Raw genomic sequence first — 13610 nt, forward strand, 5'->3', positions numbered from 1 at the left:
ATGTGGCCCTGGGCTCAGACTCTACCACCTGTGTATGTGAGGACATATTTAGGCTGCAGGTCTGTATAGTTTGATGGTAGAGTACTAGTCAGTCGAGCATGTGCAAGGCCCTTTCAATCCCCAGCAGGCACCACTCCCACATTGACTTAACCATATCTGTAATATCTGATAATTTGAGGTAAGTCAAAATCATTTAAGTTAGGCCTTATAAGGCAGAGAAGTTACCAATATCTAAGTAGGTCATTCTTATGCATAGAATGGGCAGAAATAACAAAAAGAGTTAATAGTCTCTTCCATGATTCATTGAGTCTGAGAAATGAGAGCAGAATACAGTTATTTTATCACTCCAGTAAATTTTGTTGTGGGGATGCTACCAGCCTCGTGGAAACAGGAATTAAAGGAGGAGGGTGTCAGAACAGCTCTGGAGCTGTAGCGAGCCTAATTATACAATCAGCATGCTGTACAGAGTGTTCTAAGTAGCCTGAGTCATAAAGGAATTTGGCAAAAACTGATGAGACAGAGGTACATTTTTAGGTCACCTTTAAATTTTAGCAATCTAGCCTTTAAATAAAACTTACCATACAATCTTTATTTCCCTTTTATAGTAGGGTATTAGAACATCTAAAGAAAACTTATAACAATATTTTTTATCAATAAAAATTATAGACAGTAATTATATGGCTAATAGTTTGCATCATTGCCACAGAGTGGTGCAGTCCTGTAAACCTAGTACTGAGGAGGCCATCAGGAGCTGCGTAGTGAATTTGAAGCCAACCTGGTCTCCTTGAGACCAGGCCTAAAACAAAAGAAAACACTGTACTACCTGTTGTTTAATTCTTTGGTAGTCATTAAAGTTGTATGGTTTTGTTTGTTTACTTCTTAATTGTCCCTACTGAATTTTTTCTTTTTAGATCTTCTTTTTATGAGAAAAATTACTGATTTCAGTGTGGCATTATTAATAAAACATGTTTCTACAGTTGTACTTCATGTTCTTTATAATGGTAACCTTTTTTAGTAATTAGGGCTGTTGTAAATTACTCTCAGGCTGAAGAGTGGGAGCACTTGTAATCTTAGTACCTTGCAGTGGACGATCATGCCTGGGCTGTGTAGCAGTACCCTGTCTCAACAACAAACAACAAAGAAATCAATAATAGCTCTGTCAAATTTGATATTCTAGTTAACTTTACTAATTTTTCACATCTATTTATTTGACTTATAAAAATCAAATTCTGATTTTTGGTATTTTTCAATGGAATGATAATGAAAGATTTACCTTAATTTTGCTATTTGGCTGGATCAACATCAGTTAGCTCAAATATTTTAAAAAACATTTTTATGTTTTGAGTTTTATTCTTGGGTTTGTTGAAAATGGTATTTGAAATAGAAAAACAGAAATTCTGCAGTTTCTATATCAGACATTTTAGAAGATTCAGTTCTCAATTATTTTCAACACAGGTTTTTTTCTGTATAGCCCTGTCTGCCCTGGAACTTGCTCTATAGACTAGGTGAGCCTGGAACTCATGGAGATCTGCCTGCCTCTGACTCACTCTTGCTGGGACTAGATGTGTGTGATACCACCTCCTGGATCAAATCTTCTGAAAGATAATTTGTCTGACCTTAATATTTTTTTTTCAGAACGAGAAAAAGACCATAGTTCATCTCGTCCAAGCAGTCCTCGTCCTCAAAGAGCATCCCCAAATGGCTCCATTAGTAGTGCTGGGAACAGTAGCAGGAACAGCAGCCAGTCAAGCTCAGATGGAAGCTGTAAGGCGTCCGGGGAGATGGTGTTTGTGTATGAGAATGCAAAAGAAGGGGCTCGCAGTGTGAGGACATCTGAGCGAGTGACCCTGATAGTGGATAACACCAGATTCGTTGTGGACCCGTCCATTTTTACTGCACAGCCAAATACAATGTTGGGCAGGTTTGTTTCATTGCTGCTCATTAATTTTATTACTAATTTTAAAGCACTTTTTACAGTCACTTTCGTGTGTGGTTATTAAGTTTTACAGTAAAATTTCTGCTGTAGAGAGGATGTAGCATTTCTATTTCATAGATAAAAGAACTGAATTTTGGAAGTTAATTTGTCTAAGTTAATAATACAAGTGGAATGTGGGCAGAACAAAGCTTAAATTTGGTTTTATTTTGAATGGTCTTTTGCAGTACCTGTAGCAGTAGCAAATAGCAATAGCATGTTTGTCATTAAAGTCAGAACACTAAAAGGTCTCTAACAGTCGATCTGGGAGATTGAGTTTAGCCAGATGAATCGTAAAATTGATATATTTCCCAAATGAATTTCTAAAGCCTGTCAGGTATAGAAGGATACCTATCAGCTTTGTTTAAAAGAAAACTGTTTTATTAGCTGTGAAGTTGATTTGAATTGCCACTTTGATGTAAATTTGAATTTTAAGTTTGTTGTAAATATTTAAGGTGGGGAGTAAGAGAAATTGTCATTTAGAAAATGTGTAATTGGTAGTTGCCTTGAGTAGTTAAAAGTTTACGTAATGAGAACCACAATCTCGAGATTTTAGATAATGGAATTATTTTCAGCATACCTAAAATAAGGGTCAAAGACTTCAGTGTAAGGTCAGTATTTTTGTCTATAACTAAGATAGAAAATATAAATGAAACATGTTTACATAAGGCAGAAACTTGAAGTATGTTCCTATTCTATTTTTGTGATGGGCGTAGGGACTCTAGGGAGGAGGAGGATAAAGGGAAGGAGAGAAAGACTCAGTACAGACTTGCTGGTGTTGTGTTATTGTATACATTCTGAGTAACTAAATAATTTTTCTAAAAGATATTGGACTTGAATATGCATTTCCATTAATATGTATTTTTAATGTCATGAGATGATTAGTGGAAGCTATTGACTTGATACTGTTCAATTTTTATATAAAAATAAAGTAGGTATTTGAAATTTTGCTTCAGCTGTTTTAAACTGGTATTCACATTGATCTGAAAGAATAGCATTCCTTTTGTAAAAAGTTCAAGCATTTGAGGAAATTGCTTGACATTTGATTCTTGATGCTATTCAGTCAGTGGAAGCTTCTGTTCAGGCAGTGACTAAAGCATATCTTTGGGGAGGAAAATTAATATTCATAGGAACTGGAAAGCACTTGGCATTCTTTTTGGAAACTTTAAAATAAAAAAGCTTTGTTTTTCATGGATTTCTGTTATAACAAAGAATAAACTGCTTAAACTACTGGATAAAATACTTGAAATAATTGTGTTTATTCTGGAAATAGTGGTATTATTGAATTCAGAGGCTCAATTTTTTTACATTAATGATTTTAAGATATTTCTTAGTACTGCTTGAAACTTTCCATTGCAAAGAACATTTTTAAAAAAATTGTTTAATTTTCTCAGTAGTTACCAGTAGGGCCAGCAATGTCTTGGAAACATAAATTCCTGTTTTTTAACTCTTTCTTATGTTAAAATAAAGAGTAGGAGGTTTCTTCCTTTTAACTCATTTAATTAAACTTTTTTTGGGTGATGCTTGGTTTTTTTTGTTTCGTCTTTGTTTTGTTTGTTTTTGGAGACAGGGTTTCTCTGTGCAGCCCTAGCTGTCCTAGTACTTTCTCTGTAGATCAAGTTACCCTCGAACTCAGATATTCACCTGCCTCTGCTTCTCAAGTGCTAAGACTAAAGGCCTGTGCCACCATACCTAGCCATTTTCCATACTTTCATTTTCCTACTCAGGTACTGGTTTGGTTAGTTGGTTGGTTTTTTTTTTTTTTTTTTTTTTTTTTGAAGACAGGATCTTACTGTGTAGCTTCTGGCTATTTTGGAACTTAGAGCAGGTTGTCCTTGAACTCAGATTCAAATGCATGGATTAAAGGCATGAACCACATTGCCTAGTTCATTCACTGTTCTTAATTTTCTATTCTAGGATGCAAGTCTAAGAATTTTGAGTAGGATTCCTTACATTTAGAATTTGTGAAATGTTAAATAGCCTAACTTGCTTATATCTTCTTACTTTTTCCAGTTCAGCTTACTGTATGTTCTGTTAATATACTTCAACTTTATGATTAACAGAAGTTTCATGGGAAGGGCACAGATTAAACACCCCTCTCAAATCATCCTTTTCTAGAATGATTGTTTTGCTTACTTTCTATCACCATTCAGGGGTGTGGAGGGTTGATACTGTTGGTGCTGTGTAGTTTTAGGGCAACCTGGAGTTTCCTCTGTCGCCCAGGATCTGTGGCAGTGATTCTGCCTCTGCCTCTGAGTGATGAAGGTACAGGTGTGAGCTGCTGTGCCTAGATCAGATGATAGTATTTTCTGTGTGCTAGTGGCAGAGCCCAGGTTCTTATGTATGTGAGGCAACTGCCCTACTACTGGGTGACATGTTTAGCTGTTGGTTTTGTTATTGCTGAAAGGTAATCCATACTGTTGTTACTATCAGACCTTTTATGCTCTTTTTATAACATTTGCCAAATTTCTTGTAATTATTTAAATAATGAAATAATACAATGCTTAAGTATTATTTTTATGTCTGTCTATGAAACTGATATTTCTTTTTAAAAGCATCTTAATTATTTAATGTCACAGGATGTTTGGATCTGGCCGGGAACATAATTTCACACGTCCCAATGAGAAGGGAGAATACGAGGTGGCAGAGGGAATTGGTTCTACTGTGTTTCGAGCTATTTTGGTGAGTGTGTTTCTTGTTTGTCTTAGACATAAGATTCATCCTTAGTGTTTAGATCTCTACTTAAACAAATTTTATTATTTTGTTTTAAATGTTCTTTAATTCATATTTATGTTTATGGCCTCAGGAAGATATGAAGATTCATCTCTTACCCCTCAATGCAATTCTTTCAGGAGTTCTAAGATTTCTAAAGTCTTATTACTTCTCTTAATTCTCTTATAGTTAGTCAGTTAGATGTAATTTCTTGTACCATAATTTATCGCCCCAAACTAGCACTATGGAAATTCAATGAACATCTGAACATTATCTTACTGATTGTTGTTGTTGTTCTTATTAACTTTTTTTTTGATGTTTTTCTTCTTTGAAGTTTTAACCATTTATTTTATTTCAGTGAAATGAACTGTGTGTCTGGGCCTGAATTATCTTTATAAGTAAAATTTTAAAGATTATTAGGTAGACTGAGGTCCCATCTAACATTACTCTTCTATAATTTAAAAATATCAGGGCACTAGTAATTTTGAAAGTGCTACCAATCCAACCTTGATAATGGGTTTGGACTACCTTGTGCTCAGGTCCTTAATACATTTTTCTCAAATATTTTTCCTTCAGGATTACTATAAGACAGGAATCATCCGCTGTCCTGATGGCATCTCTATTCCTGAACTGAGAGAAGCGTGCGATTACCTTTGTATCTCTTTTGAATACAGCACAATTAAATGTAGAGATCTCAGTAAGTATGAGGCTTGTGTTTAATAGTGTTTTAAAGCCTGCATGTGTTATTTACATAGACTTCAAATGTTAAATTCCATTATAGTATCCTGGTATTATAAAAAGTATTTATTGAACTCTGCAGACTTCTAGATACCTATTATTTTCTAAACGTTTTTCAACTTTAATAATTTTCTTAATGAACTTTTAGAGATTTTCTCTTTGGCTGTTTCATGGATCATTTGTTATTATTATGACCTAGCTTGGAAACCCTGACCCTTTCCCTAAAGTGTGACTTATTTTCAATCTTTATATCATATCATCTAAAATTTTATCTTTTTTAAATCTCTGTGAGATAGTATATTGAGCACTCTGGAAGATATAAATAATTTTTACTAGGTATACTTGACATTAGAAATCAAAGACCACATATACACACAGTTGGAAGTTTTAGCTTTCCTCTCCTTCTAGACATAATTTGCTGGTTTCCCACTCCCCTGTGTGTGTGTGTGTGTGTGTGTGTGTGTGTGTGTGTGTGTGTGTGTGTGTGTGTGTGTGTGTGTGTTTGTGTGTGGGGTCTTATGTAGCCCAGGGTAGCCTCAAACTCAATGTATACCTGAGGATGGCCTTAAATCCTGGTTCTCCTGCCTTTATCCCCCAAGTACTGGCATTACCCACATCTCTGATTGTGCCCTAACCTTTTATCATCAGTTTTAGAAATCTTTTATTAGTTAATGGAATTCAGAATAGCAATCTTTACATAAAATAGATATAGTAAGTATCTTAGGGTTTTAACTGCTACATACAGACACCATGACCAAGGCCACTCTTATAAGGACAACATTTAATTGAGGCTGCTTACAGGTTCAGAGGTTCAGTGTAGTATCATCAAGGCGGGAGCATGGCAGAATCCAGGTAGGCACTCTGTATCTTCAGCCACAGAGAGCCATGAACAGACTACATCCTCAGGCAGCTAGGAGCAGGGTCTCCAAGCCCACCCCACAGTGACACACTTCCTCCAACAAGGCTACACCTTCTAATAGTGCCACTACCTGGGCCAAGCATTTGCAAACCATCACAGTAAGGCTTTCTAGACTTTAATATTTTTCCTTAAAATATGTGTCTTACTGAATATTTAGAATTTTTAATTGGAAGCAGTTATTTTGCAGAGGTGTTAGGAATATTAAATAAATGGTACCTGATATGCAGTATTAAGTGAGGATTTGTTTAAGGGAGAAAAAAAAAACAGAGCAAAAATTGGAAATACAAAAACCCAGGAGTAGGAACACATGCCTACAATCCCAGTACCAAAAAGAGGACACAGGAGGGTCAGAAGTTGAAAGTCATCTTCAGCTCTGTAGTAGATTTGAGGCTACTGTGGACTTCCCGAGACACGTCATCTTCTCAAACTGAAAGGAAATAAATGTAAAAAACAAAACTATTAAAAGATCCTTTGGGGGTCAGGGTTGGAGAGGTGGCTCAACAGTTAAGAGCACTTGTTCCTCTTAGCATGTACATGTTAGCTCACAAACATGTATAATTCCAGTCCCAGAGGAACCCTCTTCTGGTCTCTGTGGGCACGATGCACTCACACACACAGACACACAGTGCCACATATACATGCAGGCAAACACTCAACACAGAAAGTAAAATAAATATTTTTAAAACAAGTAAGTTACTAAGTTTGCACATTTGTGTTTAGCTACCCTCACAGAGCCCTGCTTATATGCATCACGTGTACTCTTAGCAGTCTTTCTTCGTAGCTTTGAGCCAACTAGAAGATTATGAGCAGTGCTGATGTGTTGATAACTCTGGCGTTAGTTTTCACTGCCAGGTTTTCTGAGCACCTCTGCTAACACTTCCTCTGGCTCTTAAAGTGTTCTTCACTTTTCTGCCTGCCATTCTCTCCCTTGCTCATTGGTCCTTCACCTATCAAATGTGGTTCTCTTTTACTGTTGTCCATATTTTTCTCTGACTTTGTATATGAACTCTTGTAGGTGAAGTGCGATAGCCGAAGAATAACCAATATATCAATGTATGGAATTCTAAAACTAATGCTGACTTATTCTGATGTTCTGTTTATTCTTTGCTTTTATCAGGCATCCAAAAACATCAAGATATTTTTGTGGGTTTCATTTCAGGTGCCCTTATGCATGAGTTATCAAATGATGGTGCTCGTAGACAATTTGAATTTTATCTGGAAGAAATGATCCTCCCTCTTATGGTAGCAAGTGCCCAGAGTGGAGAGCGAGAGTGCCATATTGTAGTGCTTACAGATGATGATGTAGTTGATTGGGATGAGGAGTATCCACCTCAGATGGGAGAGGAATATTCACAGAGTAAGTATTTTGTCATGCTTCTCTCTTCTGGTTCATTATATGGATGATCTCTATATTTTAATAATAATCAAAGAACAGGTATGAGATTCTTCTCATACCCCAGGGACCAAATTAGCTCTTAGTTAAATCCAGCTCATGCTCGTTTTATAGATAAATTTTTTGTATTGCCTTTGGCTGCTTTGGTGCTATCCTGGCAGAACTGAGTAGCTGCAACAGAGATTGCATGGCTCGCAAAGCCCAGAGCATTTAATTTACTGTTTGAGCCTGTGCATAAAAAGTGTGCCCAGCCCTGCCTGTCAGGCACAGAAACTGTTTTGAGTTTTGTTGAGCGTAGGTACTTTAAGTTCCAAGATTTCTTTTTAAAATCATTTGTGCTTCTGATAGCAGTCCTTCCAAGCTTTATTGAACAAACTATAGTTCTCCAGTTGTTTCTGACTAGACTAGCCTATCTTGAGTAGCACTGAATTCTTTTTCTACTTCCAAACTTTGTGGTTAGAATTTTTTGTTTTGTTTTTGTTAGAAAGGATCTGTTATGTTGCTTTTATGAACCCAATACAAACATTTTTAAACAGTGTCATTGGTGAGCTAGCTGCTTGCTTTCTTTTTTTTAATGATCTAGCCTGTTAACCTGGTAAAGGTTAAATTCCACTGATTTTAGGTAAAAGCTGTAGAAATACAGAAAGTATGAAAACTTTTATGTTTCCATTTTATGAGTCACTTTCCAAAAACTAAACACAGATTGCAAATGGCCACGTTGTCAACCATTTTCAGAAGCTTTTTTGACATGCTGTGGTAGCACTTTCCAAAACAGACAGGTTTGCTTTTACATGATGGACTTACATGAATGTCGTGATTCTCTTAAAAATATTTAATTCTTTAAGAACTTTATACAATGTATTCTGATCATAACCATACATAGTGTTGTGAGTCTTTTGTAAAGATGCAATAGGTGTCTTTGTCGCTGTTTCCTCAGTCTTTGACTTTTTTCTGACATATTTCTCAATTGTGTAGAATAAAAAGTTGAACAAAACAGGAAAAACAAAAAGGTGCCAAAACTCAGAATAAACATACTAAATTATTTTTTGTTCAAGAGTTTTTCCTATATATAATTTGTTTTTGGTTTTGGAGGCAGTTCTGCAACTTCATTTGACATTCATCATGTTAGTTCTCATTCACATTGACAGTCAGTAGGTTTTTGACTATGGTAACAGGCACATAAGTTAGTTACAAGTGTGTAGAGCTTGTTTGGTGAATCTCATCCTCGTTATGTTTTCTGGACAAAGGTACTCACATGCGATATAGAACATTCCTTATTCCTTTGGTTCAAATAGCTTTATTGAGCCTGGTATCAATGCTTACATCTGGAGACCCTATCTCCTTCATGCCAAATTTCCAGATTTCTTTGCATGTTGGGCACACTTCTTGAAGCCCACTTCATGGATGTGCTCATGAATGTTGATGGTGTATTCTCAGGTCATAATCTTGGTGAGGATAGAATGGCCCTCCTTCTTCTTCTCACCATTTTTCTTTGCAGGAGCCATTCCTCTGGCCCAAGTTGGAAAGTATAGGTACAGGAGATTGTGGGACACTATCATTTATATTTTAGCTTTATAGGACAGAGGTCATGCGTTACTGTGGTGACTAAATTATGGTTAGACCAACTTTTCCTCTTTCACTGTTAACGTTTAATTTCTGTTTCTTGTTCCTGTTGTTTTTGTTTTTGTTTTTTCTTTATCTTGAGCATTATAGCTTGAAGGGAACAAAAGCTTTTTAAACTTAGTTTGTCTAAATGAGATTCGTTTTGTTTCAAAACTGTTCTAGCCTAAAGAAGATTCATTCATGGAGGATACAAAGATGGCTTTTTCACCCAGACTGATTTCCTAAGTGTGACTATTTCCTTTCTGAATGGTCCAAAACCAAACCAAAACAAACAAAAAACCTTAAGATATCAGTAGTCTCAAAGCTTTAGTTATAAGCACAGATTGATCCCATGGATAAAATTTGTATACAGATTTTCCTTTATTGACTCTTAAGCCAGCATTTTTGGTTTGTGAGTGTGTTTTTCTTTTTTTGACAAAACCTTGCAGTTCACCTTTTAAGGGCGATAACTCCACCAGAAAGAGAGGAGGCGAGGAAGGCCCGTCAGTCTAACTCCCTGAAGTTCCCAGCACATTTGGAAGACTCAACATGTTGTCAGTGGACTGTCTGCCCTTGGCAAAGCCAGTTTGCTCTAAACAGACTAACCGAGGCAGAACATGCTCGACTCTGCCATATTTAACATCAGTATTAATTGGGGCTCTTTGCCTGAATGGAAAACAGTTTGTGGGGAGGGGCTTTGCCTTTGGGGAAATTATTAATAGTCGCTCAATTCATGAAACGTAAAATGTGCAGTGCTCTTTGACAAGGCAGTCTCCCACCTCCTGAGTAGGCCATGTAGGTATCTTAGTGAAATTCTTTACTCTGCTTGCTTGATAATAGTGTGTAATCAGTATCTTTTGGTTATCTTACTGAAAACTGGGACAGATCCCATTTCAATAAGTAGATGTGTATCTTTGAAAAGAGATCCTTCCTGTAGATTGGATTACCTGACTGGTTATCAGGGCTTTTCTTGTTTCCACTTAAGTAGACATTGGCTTCTGCATTAACTGTACTGAATACCATCCTGTCATGTTGGCTAGTCTTCCTTTGGCATTAGTGCATCCATTATTTCGGCTTTTAGGGATGTCAGGTCCATTTCATGATCAAGGTAAATTGAAGTTAATATATTAAGTACTTTGATGTTAATGTGTAATATTTTTGTCTTTTTTATTCCAGTTATTTATAGCACAAAATTATATAGATTTTTCAAGTACATTGAAAACAGAGATGTGGCCAAATCAGTTTTGAAGGAGAGGGGTCTTAAGAAGATTAGATTGGGAATAGAAGGTAAGGTGTTTTCAATTCATTTTCTTAAAAAAAATTTTTTTTAATGGATCTGCTTCTGTAATTTAAATTTATGGGGGAAAGCCCTCTCAAACGGTTACTGGATGATGATGGTGTAAATATATAAAGTACAGAGACAGTCTTCTGAGAGGACACATGAAAGTCATTAAAAATTAGTATGTATCCCATAAGATTCCCTATTGATACATAAATTAATTTTTTTCCTCCCATGGCATGCCCTGACTCATTTTTAGCAAAGCCCATGTGGTATTTGTTGGCTCGCATGTGTACATTCCCATGAAGTTGACAAGGCTGTTTGCCTAATATGTTTTAAAAGCACCTTTTGAAAATTCATGTAGAAACAGTACTTGGCTCGCTTTATGCTAATATTCAAGTTGCATACAGTTGCACAGCTTGTTTGATCTTTTAAATGCACATACCTCAGATAGCCTTGACAGATGTGTCTTTCAGTTCAAAGTACATGGTAAGCAGAGGCAGGCTGACCTCTTTGAATTTGAGATCAGCCTGGGCTACATAGTGAGTCCAAGACAGCTAGAGCTAGATAGTGAGAGTCTGTCTTAAAACAAAACATAACCAAATTTCCTTCTTGAATATTCGTGTTAGATTATATGGAAAGTAATGGCTTTGGAGCCAGATTACTTATGCATTAATTGTTGCCCATTGGCCAAGGCACTAAAACCTGTTTCGCTTTCTGGAATTGAGAACATTAATAATACTTTAAATGGCTATCGTAAGGATGAGCTGAGTTACTGTAAGAAAAGCATTTAAAATGGTATCAGCATATGTATTTATGGTGATTGTGCTAGCTAGGAACCTGGTTCAGGTGCTCAAGGATCACCAGGAATAGGTTGCTCAAACACTTGAAAGCAGAATCCAGAACAGGACAGTAGAATTAAGACACACCAATGCTTGCCTTTGTCATTTCACACTCCCTACACTGAACATTACCTTGTTATAAAAATTAATGGATAGTTCCTATTTGAATGAGAAATCTCATTAGGGAATAAAAAATATGTCAGTTTTTTAATTTTTTGATTCTTTCTGTCTTAGTTTTCTTGGGCAGAGGTGACAAAGCAGGGGTCTGGTTCTGAACTTTGTGATGTCAGAATCTAAGTACTTCTGAATCCTATATTAAGTGTTTTTCCCCCCTTAAAGAGACAACAGTATTTAACAGTATTTGTCCAGATACATTACAGGCTTAGGTAAATTAATCTTGACTTTGGCTAGACAGTACTTATGCTCCTCTACATTTATTTTAATCACTGCTTCTAGATTGTGGAGCATTTTTTTTTTTAAACTGATTTGTAGATGCTCAACTTTCCCATCAAGTCTATAGGTTTTTTCCTCTTAGAAAAACAAGAAACTGAGCATTGCCAAGGCCAGCCTTGGCTTGGAAAGGGTTTCCTGAGAGAAGGACTGTTTGAGAGTGGCGAAAAGAATGACTGGAAGTAAAATGATGAGATGCCTTGTGGTCTGCTTAAGATGGCTCCGAACAAAGCTCTCTTGGCTCGGTAGTCTGCTCCAAGGTAGCTTTTTGTTCAGATAGCTCCCTGCTCGAGATAACTCTCTGCTAGAGACAGCTCTCTCGTGCTAGAAAAACATTTAAAAGCTCTCTCGAGGGGTTGGGGATTTAGCTCAGTGGTAGAGCGCTTGCCTAGCAAGCACAAGGCCCTGGGTTCGGTCCCCAGCTCCGAAAAAAAGAAAAGAAAAGAAAAGAAAAAAGCTCTCTCGATAGCTCATGAGTTTTCTGACCAAAATCAGAAAAGCTGCTAGAAAAAATTCTAAGAGAGTTGTGTTCACTCTCTATGGATTTTCGACCAAAATAAGAAATCCTTTTAGAAAAAATTATAAATGAACTGTGTTTGTTTTCCAGAGATCTACGAATAGATAGCTCAGCTCTTGCTAGAAAAAAATTCTGAAAAACCAAACAAAAACTTTGCCATCACTCTCTGCTAGCTTACCTCATGCAGACTAAAACCCTAGTCTTTTACTCACATATCAATTTGGTCATTTACTCTAGGTTCCTTCTGACCATCCCATGAATCTGCATACTATGACCATAGCCCCTTGATTCTTAGAACAACAAGTACATTTTTTTAACATGGCAAATGAATTCAGAGATCTGCCTGCCTCTGTAAGCACAAACAATAAACTCAGCTGGGTGGGAATCCCATCCTGAGATTATCATTCTGTCCATGCTTGGACCTAAATTAGCTTTGTCCCAGGCTGATCTTGAACTCAGGAATCTGCCTGCCTTTGTAACTTACTGACAAACTTATAATTCAGCTGCCTCCGTTTTTCTAGGTCCACAAAAACCCTTATATAATTAATATTGTATCCTTATATTTTGCATAGTTGCGAAATTATATATTTTTGAACTCATGTTTTCAGAGTTCTTTCTAAATAATAGGGCTGTGAGGCAGGAGTGGGTGGGTTAGGGAACATCTCCCTGGGGAGATGGGGGATGGGATGGAGGATTGCAGAGGGGAAACCGGAAAGGGAGATAACATTTGAAATGTAAATAAATAACAGCCTTAATGACTGTAATGAAGATTACACTTAACCATTTTTGTTAAGGACAGAGACACACCCTCTCCTCCCAGACTCATACTGTCTCTGATTATCATGGCATCATTAACCTTGGTATACAGAACATTCCCCAAAGGAGGAGCATACAAGCCACATGGCCAGCAACTATCATTACTTGTGGAGGCCTACAACTTGCTGGCTCTGTTCCAAGGGTGGGAACCATGTCTTGCAGTCCTTTGCACATGGCAATTCAGGACTCAGCAGGGTATTGTAGCATACCTGAGGAGGAGAAAGAGGAGGCTCAGGAGTACAAGGCTTCCTTGTCATTGTACTTGCCAAGTTTGAACCAACTTGGGTTACAAGAGACCCTGTCTAAACTTCCCCAAAACAAAGAGAATAAAGTAAGCAAAAGAGCCTTAATCCTAGGAGTTTTAACCTTT

General features: G+C 36.8%; 1 protein-coding gene across 9 annotated transcripts in view; it reads left to right on the forward strand.

Moving 5' to 3' along the window:
• The window catches only part of Btbd10 (BTB domain containing 10), a 57522-nt gene that overhangs the window by 39584 nt on the left and 4328 nt on the right, over nt 1-13610 (forward strand). For all 9 annotated transcript variants that reach the window (XM_032892864.1, XM_032892863.1, XM_032892865.1 and 6 more), the window contains 5 exons: nt 1636-1921; nt 4552-4654; nt 5261-5381; nt 7501-7698; nt 10513-10623. In XM_032892864.1, the coding sequence (XP_032748755.1) occupies nt 1636-1921; nt 4552-4654; nt 5261-5381; nt 7501-7698; nt 10513-10623 (819 nt within the window). The remainder of the gene's footprint in view (nt 1-1635; nt 1922-4551; nt 4655-5260; nt 5382-7500; nt 7699-10512; nt 10624-13610) is intronic.

This window comes from Rattus rattus, chromosome 2 (genome assembly GCF_011064425.1).
Source record: "Rattus rattus isolate New Zealand chromosome 2, Rrattus_CSIRO_v1, whole genome shotgun sequence".
In the NCBI taxonomy this organism is placed as follows: Eukaryota; Metazoa; Chordata; class Mammalia; order Rodentia; family Muridae; genus Rattus; species Rattus rattus.